The sequence below is a fragment of the Petromyzon marinus genome, chromosome 45 (genome assembly GCF_048934315.1).
Source record: "Petromyzon marinus isolate PM22_M1 ecotype Great Lakes invasive population chromosome 45, UKy_Petmar_22M1.pri1.0, whole genome shotgun sequence".
Lineage (NCBI taxonomy): Eukaryota > Metazoa > Chordata > Hyperoartia > Petromyzontiformes > Petromyzontidae > Petromyzon > Petromyzon marinus.
The window spans coordinates 3,177,503-3,193,061 of record NC_133711.1 but is presented as its reverse complement, the minus strand read 5'-3'; the positions used below and the strand labels follow the sequence as shown (position 1 = coordinate 3,193,061).

The 15,559-nt window shown below is 48.1% G+C and overlaps 1 protein-coding gene across 1 annotated transcript; it reads left to right on the top strand.

The window, feature by feature from the left end:
* The first annotated feature begins 1,542 nt into the window (after positions 1-1,542).
* LOC116952074 (uncharacterized) lies at positions 1,543-8,219 on the top strand. The gene is made up of 3 exons (XM_032971106.2): positions 1,543-2,290; positions 3,615-3,972; positions 5,431-8,219. Exons 2-3 carry the CDS (start codon positions 3,634-3,636, stop codon positions 6,166-6,168), a joined length of 1,077 nt encoding a protein of 358 aa, XP_032826997.2. The 5' UTR covers positions 1,543-2,290; positions 3,615-3,633; the 3' UTR covers positions 6,169-8,219.
* The last annotated feature ends 7,340 nt before the right edge of the window (positions 8,220-15,559 follow it).

The following is a 15,559-nucleotide window of genomic DNA, read 5'->3' as shown; positions in this document are numbered from 1 at the left end:
CAGCATCGTAATCAGCAGCAGTATTATCAGCGGCAGCGTTATCGGCAATATTATCTGCAGCAGTATTATTATTAGCAGCAGCAGCAGCACTGTCATCATTATCATCATCAGCAGCCTCAGGAGTGATGCCATTATTATTGTTAGTTATATAATCATCAGAAACAGCTGCCACAACATACTCATCACCATCTATAATTATAACGATCACTGTTAATTGTAATTCATCATCAGCAATAATGCAACTATTATTAGTAGCAACAGGAGTAACAACAGCGAGATCACTTAAGGTTATAACCAACAATTATCGGAATAGCTTCAAATGTCACGATAACTTGTAATATAATAGATTAGCATCAGCAGCAGCATCAATACACTCATCCATCATCATCAATCACGGCCACCCACGTCACCATCATCATCGCGCATCAAAGCTCTCATCACCCGGAGCGAAAACTTAAAACAGACGCAGAGTCGAACAGAAATGAAACGAAACATATTAAGCTGCCCACACACGTGACATTTGCGGTTGCCTCGAAGTTGTGTTTGACCTTGTCACTCGGGGTCACACATCTGATCGCCTCCGCCAACGCTCGCTCCCAGCCTCCCCCTGTATGTGTGTTGTATGTGTGTTGTCTGTGTGTTGAACTTCTTTCGCACCGTACATAGCCAACCGTGCTAATGGGTGGGGGAAGGACAACAAACTAAACAAACAAACAAAAAACCGTTCTAAATAAATAACTTTTTTTAAATCTCGATTTTAAACTGCGTATGCTTCAGTAGCTTCCGAACGTCGCAGAAGCGATGCAATGGAGAGCTTCCGTGATCTGACGAGATCCGGCATTTTCTGGGTGATTCGCTCATCGGCTTAAGCATTGTCTTGATTTTCCTTCGCCGACCTATTCCATTCCAGTTGTGCTATCGGCCTCGAGGCAAGAAGAGGCTACAATAAGCGTTGATAATGTCTGCATTGGCCTTGCCTCCTCACCAGTTCTAGACCAAAGGCCGTCAAAAGCGGACAGTACAAGGGCTATGCAAACGCCAAAGCACGTGTGTGTGTGTTTGTGTGTGTGTGCACATTGCACCACAAAGATGTGCGTCTCTTTGGTGTTTTAACATCTTAGCACCTGCATTATGTCAGAAAGGGTAAAGCGGGGGTTTATTTATACGTAACCTTAACAATGAGCGTGAAGGCTTACGTATAAATGAACCAGTTACATCGCATGTTTTTATATAGCAGTGGGAAGAAAGCAGTGAACCAGAAAAAAAAACCCATTCAGAACAGGGGGAGATCATACAAACTCCACACAGAGCCGGGAACCGAACCCAGGCCGTTGTTGTTGTCAGACACAAGTGTTACCAATTGCGCCATCCGACTGTTGCAGTAACCTATTAGGTTTTTTTTTTAAACCAAAATAAGGGCAGCAGATGAATCAGTAGTCGCTGTAAATCTGACAAAAGGACACAGCTCTATAATAGTCACCTGCCAGGCGCCTTAAGGGACATCCCTGCCGGGGGTGGCTGGAGGGAGGCGGGAGGGGTGGGGTGCGGGGACTTAGCATCGCGTGTTCAACTCAAAAATAATAAAGTTGAAAGAAGCGAGAGAAGAAAGCAGAAAGAAAGGCCTCACCTCGCTGGCTTGGAGAACGAATGTCGATAAGATAACAAACTCCGTACACCCCCCCCTCCCCCCATGTCCCCAGGAAAGAAAAGAACAACCCATAAAAAAACACGTTGATCCAAAAAAAAAGTAACGATCCCCTTCTGTTCACACACACACACACCTGTGCGCGTGACGTCACGGCGGGACAGGTGAGATATATATAAAGAGCAGGAGCGGTGACAAGCCGAAGTTATTTACGCGCTAAGCCCGACCTGTGCGGGCCTTACTGAGAATCTGCTGTAGGGAAATAGCAAAGCACGCGCACGTACGTACACAGGTACACACACAGGTACACACACAGGTACACACGCAGGTACACACACAGGTAGACACACGCAGGTACACACACAGGTACACACGCAGGTACACACACAGATGCTCACGCACTGCTCCTCCTACTCGGTGCTGTTGCTGCTGGTGCTGTGCTCAGATCTGTTTCGTCCTACATTGACGGCCAACCAATGACTGAACGGTTGGTTACGTTGCTGTTCTGGAGGTGTATGCGGTCAGCTTAGTGGTGAACTCCGACGTGAATACGAGTTGTATTTTAGAAGTCCGTGTGAGTGCTGCTGGGTTTGCCTGCGAGGAGCCATTGTCCAAGATCGGAGCGACGATTTCAAGAATTATCAGGTGAGGTTTCAAAGTCACTTTTGTTCAAATTAGAGGCTATTCTACGGCAGTATAACGTGTGCATGTAGGTTACACTTCTTTCACACCGTACATAGCCAATCGTGCTAATCGGCGGGTGTGGGGAAGGACAACAAACTGAACAGAAATAAACAGTTCCGAAGAAATTAGTTTTTAATCGAGATCATTTAAAAGTGCATTGCTCCAGTGGCTTCCTAATATGGGAAGGAAGAGCGTTCCAGACGGCCGCAGAAGCGCATCTGAAAGCGCGCTGCAGTGACCGTCTTTACGTGGTGTGAAGTTTGTTCGTGCAGTAGTGAAATATTTGGTGCACTTCGCAACCTAGGTTCAATTCCCGGTTATGGATACAAATGGCGAGCAATATCTTGGCTTGTCCTGAGCCTCCACTAGATCGACTCAACCTTCAAGTTAATATGTGGTGCGATGTGTAAACATCAGCACTGAGGAGACAAATGCGGCCGGCTGTGGTAGACTTTGTCAAAAACGTCAGTGCATCCCCGCCCAAATAATGCGTTCGGCGGCCCTGAGCCAGTGGTGGAAATTCCACATTCCCATGACGTGGGCAAGTGTATCCATTTGACGAATGAAAGCATATTCACATTTTGTTCTAACTGACATCACGGGGTACACGCATTTGCTTGGTGAAGCGCCTGCGCAGAGCAACGCATCCATCTCCTCGTCTCACACCGCTGCTTGGCACACGGCCAACACAGCAGGGCCATCCTCTGTTTAGAGTTACCCGTATCCTCGTCTTTGTGTCTCCATCCGTGCCTTTCCCCATCGCTGCCTCTCTCCACCCGTCTCTCTCTCTATTTATAATCAGTGTCCGACTCTCTCTCTCTGCCTCTCCTCCTCTCTGCCTCTGATCCATCCTCCGCATCCCACCCGCTCGGTGTTCCACTGACGGTTTTGAGACATCCCTACAAATCCCCAATTAACCCACCACCCACACCTCGTCAATCAAGACATCATCATACCAGTCGCGTAGCTACCGAGTGTGCAGGCAGTGCAGCTGCACCGGTGGGGGAGGAGGCGTAGCGGCCCAGGCGCCGGGTTATGCTGACCCGACCATAGTGGACATGTGCATAGCTCATAGGATTCCTCCAGTCTAAATACATAATCTGATGCGGGAAGAGTAGCGGGGGGGGGGTTATAAAAATTGGCCTTGGGGTCCCCCCATTGAATTTCTTGCACAAGGGAGCGGCATGCCAAACACGCTACAGCGCTGTTCAAACATCACCAGTATCATCAATACAATACGCCGCCGGTGCATCATTACATCTTGACCTCTGACCTCTGCGTGCAGGTGACAGGGAGACTCCACCATGGACAGCGCACAAGTGAGCGTCATCGCCTTCGGACCCACGGCCGGTGGAGTTGGATGTGGAGGAGGCGTCGAGGATGACGAGGAGGAATGCGGCAGCACCTCGAGTCCACTGAGGCGCGTGTCGCGCCCTCGCGGCGCCTACACGAGGAGGAATAAACCTCCATACTCCTACATCGCCCTCATCGCCATGGCGCTCAGGGACTCGGCCTCGGGGAGACTCACTCTGGCCGAGATCAACGACTACCTCATCGCGAGGTTCGACTTCTTCCGGGGCTCCTACACGGGCTGGAGGAACTCCATCCGGCACAACCTCTCCCTCAACGAGTGCTTCGTGAAGGTACGGCGCGGCATGGTCGGTGGGTCGGTCGGTCGGTCGCTTTCTCTGCTCTGCAGCTCCCATGGTCTAGTACTACTCACGAGTTAATGGACAAAAGTACATTACTTAGCATAAATTATTTTAAACTCGAGCGTTAAGGCGATGCTCATCTCTGCTGTTTACAGCCCTTATGGCCGATGATAGAAATTCCACATTCCTATGGCGGCACTTATTTGATCGACCCCGGAGGGATGAATGGGCCGAGTGAACCTCCATCCAGGAAATGAACTCACCACTTCCCATTGCGAGCCTCTCGCTGTACCGCTGAGCCACGTGGACGGACATAGCAGGAGAGTATGTGAACCCGGCCACTCTCGCCATTGATCTGGGCCCATCACAGCCCAGACGGTCACCGCATCGTGCGGCGCTTTCAGATGCGCTTTTGCGGCTTCCTGAAACGCTATTCCTTCCGATATTAGGAAGCCATTGGAGCTATGCACTTTTAAATCTAAATTGAAAACTCATTTCTTTAGAACTGTTTTTTTGTGTCTTTACTGTGTTGTCCTTCCCCGCGCTTCCGGTTAGCACGGTTGGCTACGTACGGTGCGAAAGAAGTTCAACATACATGCAGTAACACCATCATCTCCGTGCACAAGTGTGCGTGCCAGCCACGCTGTGGCACCGACCACAGGCACGGTTGCCTCTTGGCACGACTCGTCGATTCATTGCCGCTGTGCACGCGCGGCCCGTTTGGGCAGTCCATTGTCCTTAGGGCTATTTGACCCTACTTCACCGCGCTGGTCAGTAGCGATTGTGCATTGATTTTTGCGGCACCACCCGCCCTCTGCTGCCAGACCGTTTGGCTCTATATGGCAGGAAACCACAGTGCCTGGAGAGAACCCACCAACGCATAAGAAGGGATAACACGTATAGATTAATGAACCCACATGCCACAGCCCCAGATTCTATGACACACATTACGCATGGTGGTAGCCCATTATCCATGCTCAACCCCTGCTTGATTTTCGAGGTTCGACGGGATTGGGTGCATTGTGGGTGAATAGGGTCACAGGCTTTCATTATTTATGTACGTTGAACTTCATTTACACCGTACGTAGCCAACCATGCCAATCGGAGGTGCGGGGGAAAGACAACAAACTAAACACAAAAAAGCAGCTCTTATGAACTGAGTTTTAATTCTAGATGAATTCAAAGTGCATAGCTCCAGTGGCTACCCAATATTGGAAGATAGAGCGTTCCAGACGGCCGCAGTAGCTCATCTGAAAGCGCCGTGCGATTCGGTGACCACCGCCTTTGTTCGATGGCCAGCCAAGTCCGTCACGAGGGCATGACACTTAAGAACAAAAAGTCTGCACAGATGGGTTCACGAACCGGGTTTGAGTGCACAGTGAGCGAATAGCGTCACAGGCGTTCGTTCTGGTGATCATCTCACGGTGCCACTATCTTCGTGTGCCGCAGGTCTTGCGGGACCCGTCCAGGCCCTGGGGCAAGGACAACTACTGGATGCTGAACCCGGCGAGCGAGTACACCTTCGCCGATGGCGTCTTCCGGCGCCGGAGAAAGCGCCTCCCCCGTAAATCCGACGAGCTGCACCTTCCAAACACCGCCTCTTCCTCCTGCTACTTCTCCTCCTCCTCCTCCTCTCCACCCTCGTCATCAACATCACCATCGTCACCATCGTCGTCGTCATCTTCGGCGTCGCCGCCGCTGCTGTTGCCGCTTTCCATGGCCGGTCCGATGACCCATTCACCGGCCAGCCCCTGTTCTCCTGCACGGCATTTTTTGCTGAAGCCCCCGTCAACATCATCATCAGCAGCAAGATCGGGAGGAGCAGGTGGAGCAGGAGGTCTCGGCGAGCATCAGAACGTCAGGAAGACCTTCAGAAGCGCCTTCACTATTGACAGCATCTTAAGCCGGCCGGACCGGGCGACCGTGGAGGTGGTACGCTCGGACCACGAGAGGTTCGGGCTCTCCTCTTCTCCTCTCTCATCGTCGCCATCGTCACTGTGGCTGCCCACCGGGTCACCTCCTCATCACCTGCTCCACCCCTCGCCAGAGTGGGGGCTCCTGATGTATGAGCTCAGCCGGTGGCCGTGGATGGTTGATCAAAGTCTCGCTGCTGGTGGTGTTGTTGGTGGTGGTGGTGGGACTGTGGGTTCGTGTCACCATGCGTTCCCAGCTGCGGCTATGTGTTAAGCGGCTACGGTCGCGTTCTTTGTCTCTTTGTTTCGTTAGTTTTCTTTGTGCAACCGTTGTGGCAGCATCTTTGCCACGGTTTTGCGTTACGGGGTAAATTTATTGACGCAGGGACAGACAGACGAAGCGGGTTGATGGACAAGCCTGAAGATGCACGAGCAGGAATTAAAGACTGACAGGAAAGTGGATAGATGGATAGACAGACCTTGAGACACAGCAGGCAAAGAGAGAGTGTGTGAGAGAGGCATAGAGAGAGAGAGAGCAACTAGGGGTGAGCGAAAAGGGAGAACGACAAAGAGGAGGGATAATGAAGGACAATTTGAGCAATAGCGATACGGAGGCGGAGTGGTTGGCGCACTGCTCTTTAAACGCTGGTGACCTGAGTTCGATTCTCAGCCACGGCTAACATCAGTGGAGAGTGATATCAGAACCGGTCCTGGGCCCATGTGAAGGGCTGCAAGTTGCTCTTTTGCCCGATGATGTTTGTTTATAGGAGGCGCGGGTGTCTCAGAGGTTACAGCTCTCAGCTGGCACTGCTACATTTGTGAGTTGGAAGCCAGGCAAGCGCCGAGTGATTAAACTGGGATCTCAAGTGCAGTGAGTTGATGGTCTCAGCACGATCACCAGCGACTACACGAATACAATGAAGTGACACTGCACTTAACGTGTGGATACATTCTAAGAATCAAAAACATCGGTTTGACTGTCATCGGATGAACAATATCTCTCGGTGGCAGGGCAAGTGGGAAAGTGCTGCCTCTCCCCTTACTGCGTGAACCAGTGAATCTCAGACGTAGCTCTGTAATGTCCGCTTCTTCCGCGGGGCATTCGTTCTCTAGCACGATGGGTCGCACCGCTCTGCGTGAGACACGGATGGCTTCTTCACGACAACAATGCGACAGACACCACATTGAGGCTGAAACTCGGAGAAATTTACAAAATAACGAAATTTAAATAGAAATAAGAACGTGTATGATAGAGGAGCGTCAGTCAAAAAAATAAAGTAGTTCTGTGTCCCAAGTATAATATCTTTGAAAATACCAACTCTTTCTATGGTGGGGTCACATCTATCACACCCTTGTATAAATTGACTGTACATAGTCCCTCCAAAAATGTGTCGAGACCACGCACGCTCAGCGTGTCACGCATTGTGCGTTTATAAATACTTTACGCGTTAATCGTGAACGAATTGTCTGTGGCTTAAAGTAAAAGCCTTGACGTAGCTATGCCGCGTCCGTCTAGCGCGCCTTAGTTCTGGCTATTTGTGTACAGGTGAAACCAAAGCAGTCAAGGTATATATAAATATTATAAGTGATGTCAGTGGAAGTCTTGTAAATATTAGGGGACCCTTGTCTCTTCTGACAAAAGCTCTTCGTCTATTACCGGGACAATTCAGCCCCAGACACCCCCCCCCCATGACGATTTGATGAACTGTCGATGAAGCATGATAACGATTCGATTCAAGAATCGATAATAATTATTTTTAAAGTTACATTGAACTGTGACCCCTCCGGCGGCTGCAGCGATCATATGAACCCATTACTTACGATGTATACGAATTGGAAAATAAACTTAGATTCTTCCTACGAATCGATACGAATCGACGAATGGGTTCACCGTTATGCCGATAATTCCTAACGAGCCCCGACAGAAACAGCGGGCAATATCGTATTGATGAACCATTCCTTGTTAAAGTTAGCAGCAGCAGTGGGGCAATGCTACCACTTGTTGGGGAATAGTTAGCAGTGCTTTATAATGAGTTAACTTGGTGGTTGTACTCGGAATCTTCATGATAGTAAGGCTACCAAACGAACGTCAATTTGCTTTGGGTGAGCCACCCAGAGGCTGGGTAGCCCGAACTTGATTAACGTGTACCGACGAAATGTGTGGCAGTCGCTGTGAAACTTGTGAAATGTGCTCAGAAGAAGATGCGGTTTTCATGCGCACAGATTGCACGATGTTTGTGATTTTTCTTTTTTACACACTGCAATTGTTTGCAAAGATGTATATATGTTTGTGTATATATATACAATAAAACGTGGATCATGGCAGTACTGCGTCCTGTTCTGCGTTTGCCCTGTCCGTCACGACATCTGCGTTTAAGTTTTAGCAGCGGTGGCCAGTGAGAGAAAGTCACGGCGTGGCAAATGTCTTCATCCAGCAGTGGATAGACGATGGCGGCTATCGCCGCTTGCTGATGATGAAGAGAGTGGAGTCGGTGGCCAATAGATTGGCACATCGCAGACTATAAACCCAGGAAGCTTAGTGTGATTCCTGGCGACGGCTAACGTCAGTGGCGAGGGTTATCTCAACCGGCACTCGCCCTCCCTCCTTCACCATCCTACAATGAACGTCCGCACGTCCCTCTGGACACGCGACCATCCTTTGGACGTGACTTTTACAGGGGTCAGGATAGAGAAAAGCAATAGATAACACGCAGCCAGCCAGCCAGCCAGCTAAACTTTTTCGTCTTCTTCATAATAATGCAGTCCGGTATCACAGTGAATGGTGGCGCCGCTGTTTTCAATGCTATATTCGCCGACACGTGAACCCGTGATACGGAAATATAGTGTACATAAATATAGTGTACGCAAATATAGTGTACACAAATATAGTGTACACGAATATAGTGTACACGAATATAGTGTACACGAATATAGTGTAGGCAAATATAGTGTACGCAAATATAAGTGTACACGAATATAGTGTACATGAATATAGTGTACACAAATATAGTGTTCACAAATATAGTGTACACGAATATAGTGTACACGAATATAGTGTACACGAATATAGTGTAGGCAAATATAGTGTACGCAAATATAAGTGTACACGAATATAGTGTACACGAATATAGTGTACACAAATATAGTGTACACAAATATAGTGTACACGAATATAGTGTACACGAATATAGTGTACACAAATATAGTGTACACGAATATAGTGTACGGTCCAACACACAGCGACGCTTTACACAGGAAACGTGAATCGATCTAATCACCGAATCCATGCATCAATTAACCTCGAATTCAACGTATGGAATTAAAAAATTCTACGAATTGGAGCCAGGGTTGGTGGATCACGCAGAGATTAACATCCTAATGCAGGAACCCTCTTGAATCAGCAACACTTTCGTGGATAAATAATAGGCATCCGTTTACATACACCCGCGTATGATGCTACTTCGTGTGCGGACATGGTCAGGGCACTCGGCTCACGAGGTCAAACCCCAGAGGTCGTCACAGCCATTCTATCATACTATGTAAATGCAACAGTACTCATATTGATATACTGTCCCCGCCACGGGAACGTGGAAATTCCACCACTGGCTCAGCGAATGCTCGTTTGAGCAGGTCGACCCTCTGAATTGTATCGGCAGCACTCTATTATGAAAGGGTCTTCAAGGCTCAGGCTTTCCATTTAAAACAACGGACATTTAGCTGCTACTCTCATCCTGACGTTAATAATCTCCACTGGGGAGAGAAAAATGAGTGCGTACCAATTTGTGGCACTTCAACGCCAAGAATTAAAAAAAAAACGAACTGTCTCCCGCCACGGGAATGTGAAAATTCCACAGGACCGCCGACAATGAAAATAAGCGATGTGCTATTACTAAATGTCAAGTTGTTTTAATGAATGCATATTACCACGCACATCGGGGAGATGGAACGATCAAATCAGCTCGATTGTAGATCCGTGAATCGTTGCATCGCGAGGCAGTGCGATACAGTGCCAGCATTGGTAGGGGAGGCCTTCATCCAGCAGTGAATAGATCATGACTGCTGCTGCTGATGGCGATGATGCAGACGCCCGCACTAACTCACGCAGAGGCTGCAACGAGCAGAGTTCGACTCGGAATGACTCGGCTCTGAATGACTAGGCTCTGAATGACTCGGCTCTTTTGCTGCTGACTCCGCAGTGTGTGGTGAGAGAGAGAGATCTATATAATAATAAGGTCGGCAAGAAGAGACGAGAATCGTCGTGTTCCTCTCGATCGCGTGAAGTGTCCACAGATTGCCGCGACAAGTTGCCTCTGATGATGCTGCCGATGAGTCGCATCGCGTGCGCTCCACGGGCGATAAGATCGCGGTACCGTCTGCGGGCTGCGGGCTGCCGAGATGAAGGAAGACGACAACGGCAAGACGCCTCGTGCAGTCTTCCTGTCGATCTTAGACGCCCCCCCCTCCTCCTCCTGATCAGCGTAGAGCCAGGAGCATAACAAGCGTGGGGGTGCCTTCCCCCCCCCCCTCCACGCCGCCGCCGCCCCCCCTGGTGACCAAAGCTGCTTGTGGTGGCCCCGTCGACAACCACCATGAGGTTTGTTTGTTAAGAACAAGAACAATATTGGGGCCTCCATCTGATCGATTGTCGCGCCCCCTGAGATGATGATGTCGCTGCTGCGCCACTGTGCAGAGCACCACGTGTGCGTTTCTCTGCGATGTGCTGTCGGAGGTCCCGCTTTATGATGGGAATGCTGTCCGACGTTTCGCTCCACGTGCTGGGAGCTTCTTTAAGTGTGTTGTACACTTCCCATGGGCCGGACTAGCTTCTGTAGAGCAGTGGTTCTTAACATTTACTGCAGCCTTGCAGCCCTATGGTTCTCAATAATTGTAAATGTATAATGTTAACAAGTACATAGGTTTGATGAAACAGAGTAGTTGTATATTCTTGGTTCTTTCGGTAAAGTCACGTAGAAGGGAAACAATAAAATAAAAATAATAATAATAATAATAAATATATAAAACAATAAAATTCTCACGACGTTTCGACTGCTGTGGTTTTCACACCTGATTCTGATTGCTTGTGTTGCAGTCGAAACGTCGTGAGAATTTTATTGTTTGATATATTTATTATTATTTTATTGTTTCCCTTCTACGTGACTTTACCGAAAGAACCAAGAATACGAATCCCTGCAGTCACGAAAGCTTTAAATAAAAAAGAGTAGTTGTACTCACGTGCCCGTGCTTAATTTGCGTTTCGATTATTTACCTTCTAAAAAAACAAATCTGTCATTCCTCGCACCCCCTGAAAGTGCACCCCAGGTTAAGAAGAACCCCTCCGTATTTTCAAAAACCGCAATGCAAGTGACGAACACGAGACGGTGGTCGTCAAGAAACCACGGCGACACGGCGCGGCGGTCCTGAAAGAGCCACCAGGGTGCATCATGTCAACAAGAGTTGGTGCAATACAAGGACACTCTGGAGTGGGCTCGACGTTCAATGTCTCATCAGCACGGTCATGCTTATTTCAATAAACCATTGCTGGTGAACGGGTCGATGTTTAACGGCTCGGATCATATCTGTTAGAAACGGGTGCAGGTTCGACGCAACAAGGGCAGATGTGTGCTCCCCTCCACGTGAACGTGGAGCGAAACGTCGGACATCACGCCGAACAACACGCGGCACAACGGGAAAACACATGGGAGAGATACACAGCAGGCGCAACACCTATGCATGACACGTGTGTATTTGTGTATGTTTCAAACGGTTCGGGATGCTGTCAAATGCCACACAAACAAGTGTAAGCGTTGAGTACTTGTGAAAATCTCCTCTCTCTCTCTCCATGTGGGCAGCAGCCTCCCTCTCTCTATCTCTCTCTGTGTGGGCAGCGGTCCACCCAACGTGAACTACAATTGAGAGAGATGAGTGATGGTGAAAACTCAAAAGGCGCATTCCACTTGAGCCGCAGGCGTGCGATGGAAAGCACTTGACTTTAAGGCGCGCGACAGATTGAGAGGCGCACAATAGCAGCGATTTAAGAGTTTCTATTCACTTGCAGCCACTGCGAGGATACGAGCCGTCTCGTGCACTAACTCCCAGAAAGCCGCTGGGCAGATGGCTTGTGTAAGAAATACGATTTTTGTTTGTGCGTAGAGACGGATATATGCACGCGTCTTACGCGCTGCGTACACGGTGGTGCCACCTGCACAGGTGTGACTCAGCTGTCTGTGAGCGCCACGCAGTGACTCACCCGAGGAATGGTTACGGCGTTTCTCAGGTCCTAAATCGTCACACCAGCGAGACGTTTAACCACCTCGCTGGTGTGCAGGCGGTCGTGGGTTCGACCGGGAAACCCCGGAGGAGAACCGTGCAGAACAGTGGGACAAATACAAACTCCACACACCCGAGGCAGGGGAGTGAACACAAGTGCTGCAACTGCGCCACCCTGCCGTGCGATGCTAACCACACAAACTAAAACAATCGAGCGGAGTCACGTTGAAGGGAAACAATAAAATAATAAAATATATATAAAACAATAAAAAATTATATTCTAGATTTAAAGCTTTTCACTCCACCGCTGTCCTCGAGACAGCCTGGTCCCTTCACCTGATGAAGGCCGCTTGTGTTGTGGCCGAAACGTCGTGATTTTTGTTGTTTTATTTTTTACCTACGTGACTTTACCGAATAGAACCAAAGAGTAATAAAAATTCTCACGACGTTTCGACCATAACGCAAACGGTCATCATCAGGTGTGAAAAGCAACGGCAAGAAACATTTGTGGAGTTGAACAAAGACGTTGCTTTTCACACCTGATGATGACCGTTTGCGTTATGGTCGAAACGTCGTGAGAATTTTTATTGTTTAATATATATTTTATTATTATGTTATTGTTTCCCTTCAACGTGACTTTACCGAAAGAGCTAAGAATATGAATTACTGCAGTCACGAAAGCTTTAAATAAAAAAATAGAGCGGAGGATAAAATCTGTGTTGGGTGACGAATATCTTTATCTGTAGGCATCATGAATGTCAAACATTACAGCATGTCTTTGCTGCCCTTCTTTAACCGTAAACTCGTCGACGTGTTTCCAGGGTGTTGTTGTTGTTTTTATTATTCGACACGTCCGACGTTTCGCTGCACGCGCTGGAAGTGATTGTGTGGAAATGTGGGACATCATCCTGGATGGACAAGGCATGGTCGTCTCACCTGCACAGGTGAGTCTCCTGGAGAGTTGAACAAAGACGAAACGATCATTGGTTGCAAATGAATTGAATAGATGTCCCTTAGCCTCAAAAGCGGTCCCCAGCATAGGGCAGAATTTCTTTGCATATTTTGCACATAGAAATCACTTCAGTATACGCTACGCTTTTCCACGTTTACCATTTCGCCCTCATTCAAATACAAATTAACACGTTCTACGCAGCGCGCGCCGGATGATTGTTAAACACGTCCCACGTGACGCTTTAAGCAACCAACGCTGTCTGCGTTAACAGAGCCGATTAAAATTAAGATGAGGTTTGGGTGTGTGTATATACGTCTCCCGTGTGTGCCATCACGTGTTCCGTGTGTGTGTACACGTCTCCCGTGTGTGTACACGTATTCCGTGTGTGTGTACACATCTCCCGTGAGTGTGTGTACACGTGTTCTGTGTGTGTACATGTCTCCCGTGTGTGACAACACGTGTTCCGTGTGTGTGTACACGTCTCCCGTGTGTACACGTATTCCGTGTGTGTGTACACGTCTCCCGTGTGTGTGTGTACACGTGTTCTGTGTGTGTGTACATGTCTCCCGTGTGTGTATGTACACGTGTTCTGAGTGTGTGTACACGTCTCCCGTGTGTGTGTACACGTGTTCTGTGTGTTTGTGTGTACACGTGTTCTGTGTGTGTACACGTGTTCCGCGCGTGTGTGTACACGTGTTCTGTGTGCGTGTACACGTGTTCCGTGTGTGTATATACGTCTCACATGTTTTGTGTAAACGTGTTCCGTGTGTATATACGTGTTCCGTGTGTTTGTGTGTACACGTGTTCTGTGTGTGTATATACGTCTCACATGTTTTGTGTGTGTACACGTGTTCTGTGTGTATACGTGTTCCGTGTGTTTGTGTGTACACGTGTTCTGTGTGTGTATACGTATTCCGCGTGTGTGTGTATGTACGTACTCCACGTGACGTAGGCTATACGGGGATCTTTGTCTTTGTTAACCTTAATTCGCACTGTACGTAAGCCAAGGCCGTAATTATAATATATATTTTATTGGTGTATGGGGGGGGGACATCCCCCCAACATTCAAATATGCTCAACATGCCCCCCCCCCCCCAATATATTGCTATAAACTAGATTTCTGTTTATATGATTGTGGTTATGGTTGCACTTTATGAATCCCTAATCTCTACGATGAAACAAGAAAAGGTAAAAAAACAGAGCAATGTAATACAATAACACTATTAGACATTATTGTTAAAATAAAATAAAAAGTCCATCCTATGTGTTGGTGATTTTTTTTTATTTTAGGCAGGAAATTCGTTTTCAAATTTAGATTTTTTTCTGGGGGGGGGGGCCCAGACCCCCTGGAAGATTTGGTCCCCCTCAATGTTGACTACATTAGCTATGGCCTTGACGTAAGCCAACCCTGTTAATCGGAGTGCGCGGGGGAAGGACAACACACTAAATATTAAAAAAAAAAATAGTTCTAAAGAAATTAGTTTTCAATCTCGATTAATTTAAAAGTGGATAGCTCCAGTATCTTCCAACTATCGGAAGGGAGAGCGTTCCAGACGGCGCACGATGCAGTTGGCCGTCTTTGTTCGATGGCTGTCAGCCAAAAGCCGATGCTGCGAGGATGACGGCTCGTGCTCATTGTCAAGGGACGTGTTTAACAATCATCCGGCGCGTGCAGTGTAAAACCATTCGATTTGTATTTGAATGGGGATGGGTAAACTTGGTGAGCGCGTGGTGGTGGTGGTGGTGGCGAGGACAGGAGTTTGGGGAAACTTGCCGCTGCCTGGATCATGGTTTGGATTTGAACTTCTTTCGCACCGTACGGGGCCGTCCATAAATGACGTCACGCGATTTTGGACGATTTTTGACCCCCTCCCCCTCGTCACACGGCGTCACAAAAAGTCAGACCCCCCCTCAAATATGACGTCACAAAGCTCTGCCCCCCCCCCCCCCCCGTCATTGTAGTGCGTATTTAATGTGGCGCTGCACTCTGATGCTGTAGGAGAAAAAACATATTAAAAAGTCTATTTAATTAAGTAGAACGTGTTGTCTATATTTATTTAAAGTTGTGCATTTTGATGTGACGTCACATTTCTCACCCCCCCCCCCGTCGTTAAACATCGTCACAAATGTCTGACCCCCACCCCTAGGTGCGTGACGTCATTTATGGACGCCCCCTACGTAACCAACCGTGGTAAACGGAGGTACGGGAATTTAATTTTACGACTGCGAGTTATTCTGCTCAAACTAAACCTAACTATTCTTGGTTCTTTCGGTAAAGTCACGTAGAAGGGAAACAATAAAATAATACAAATATAAAAAATACAATTCTCACAACGTTTCGACTGCAACACAAGCAATCACACAATCATCATCAGGTGTGAAAACCACAGCAAATTTTCTTGCTGTGGTTTTCACACCTGATGATGATTGCTCGTGTTGCAGTCGA

Bases quoted from the DNA above. Each gene is read 5' to 3' on its own strand.
- LOC116952074 (XM_032971106.2), top strand. From the start codon at position 3,634: ATGGACAGCGCACAAGTGAGCGTCATCGCCTTCGGACCCACGGCCGGT. The intron at 3,973-5,430 runs GTACGGCGCGGC...CGTGTGCCGCAG, and splicing joins TCAACGAGTGCTTCGTGAAG to GTCTTGCGGGACCCGTCCAG.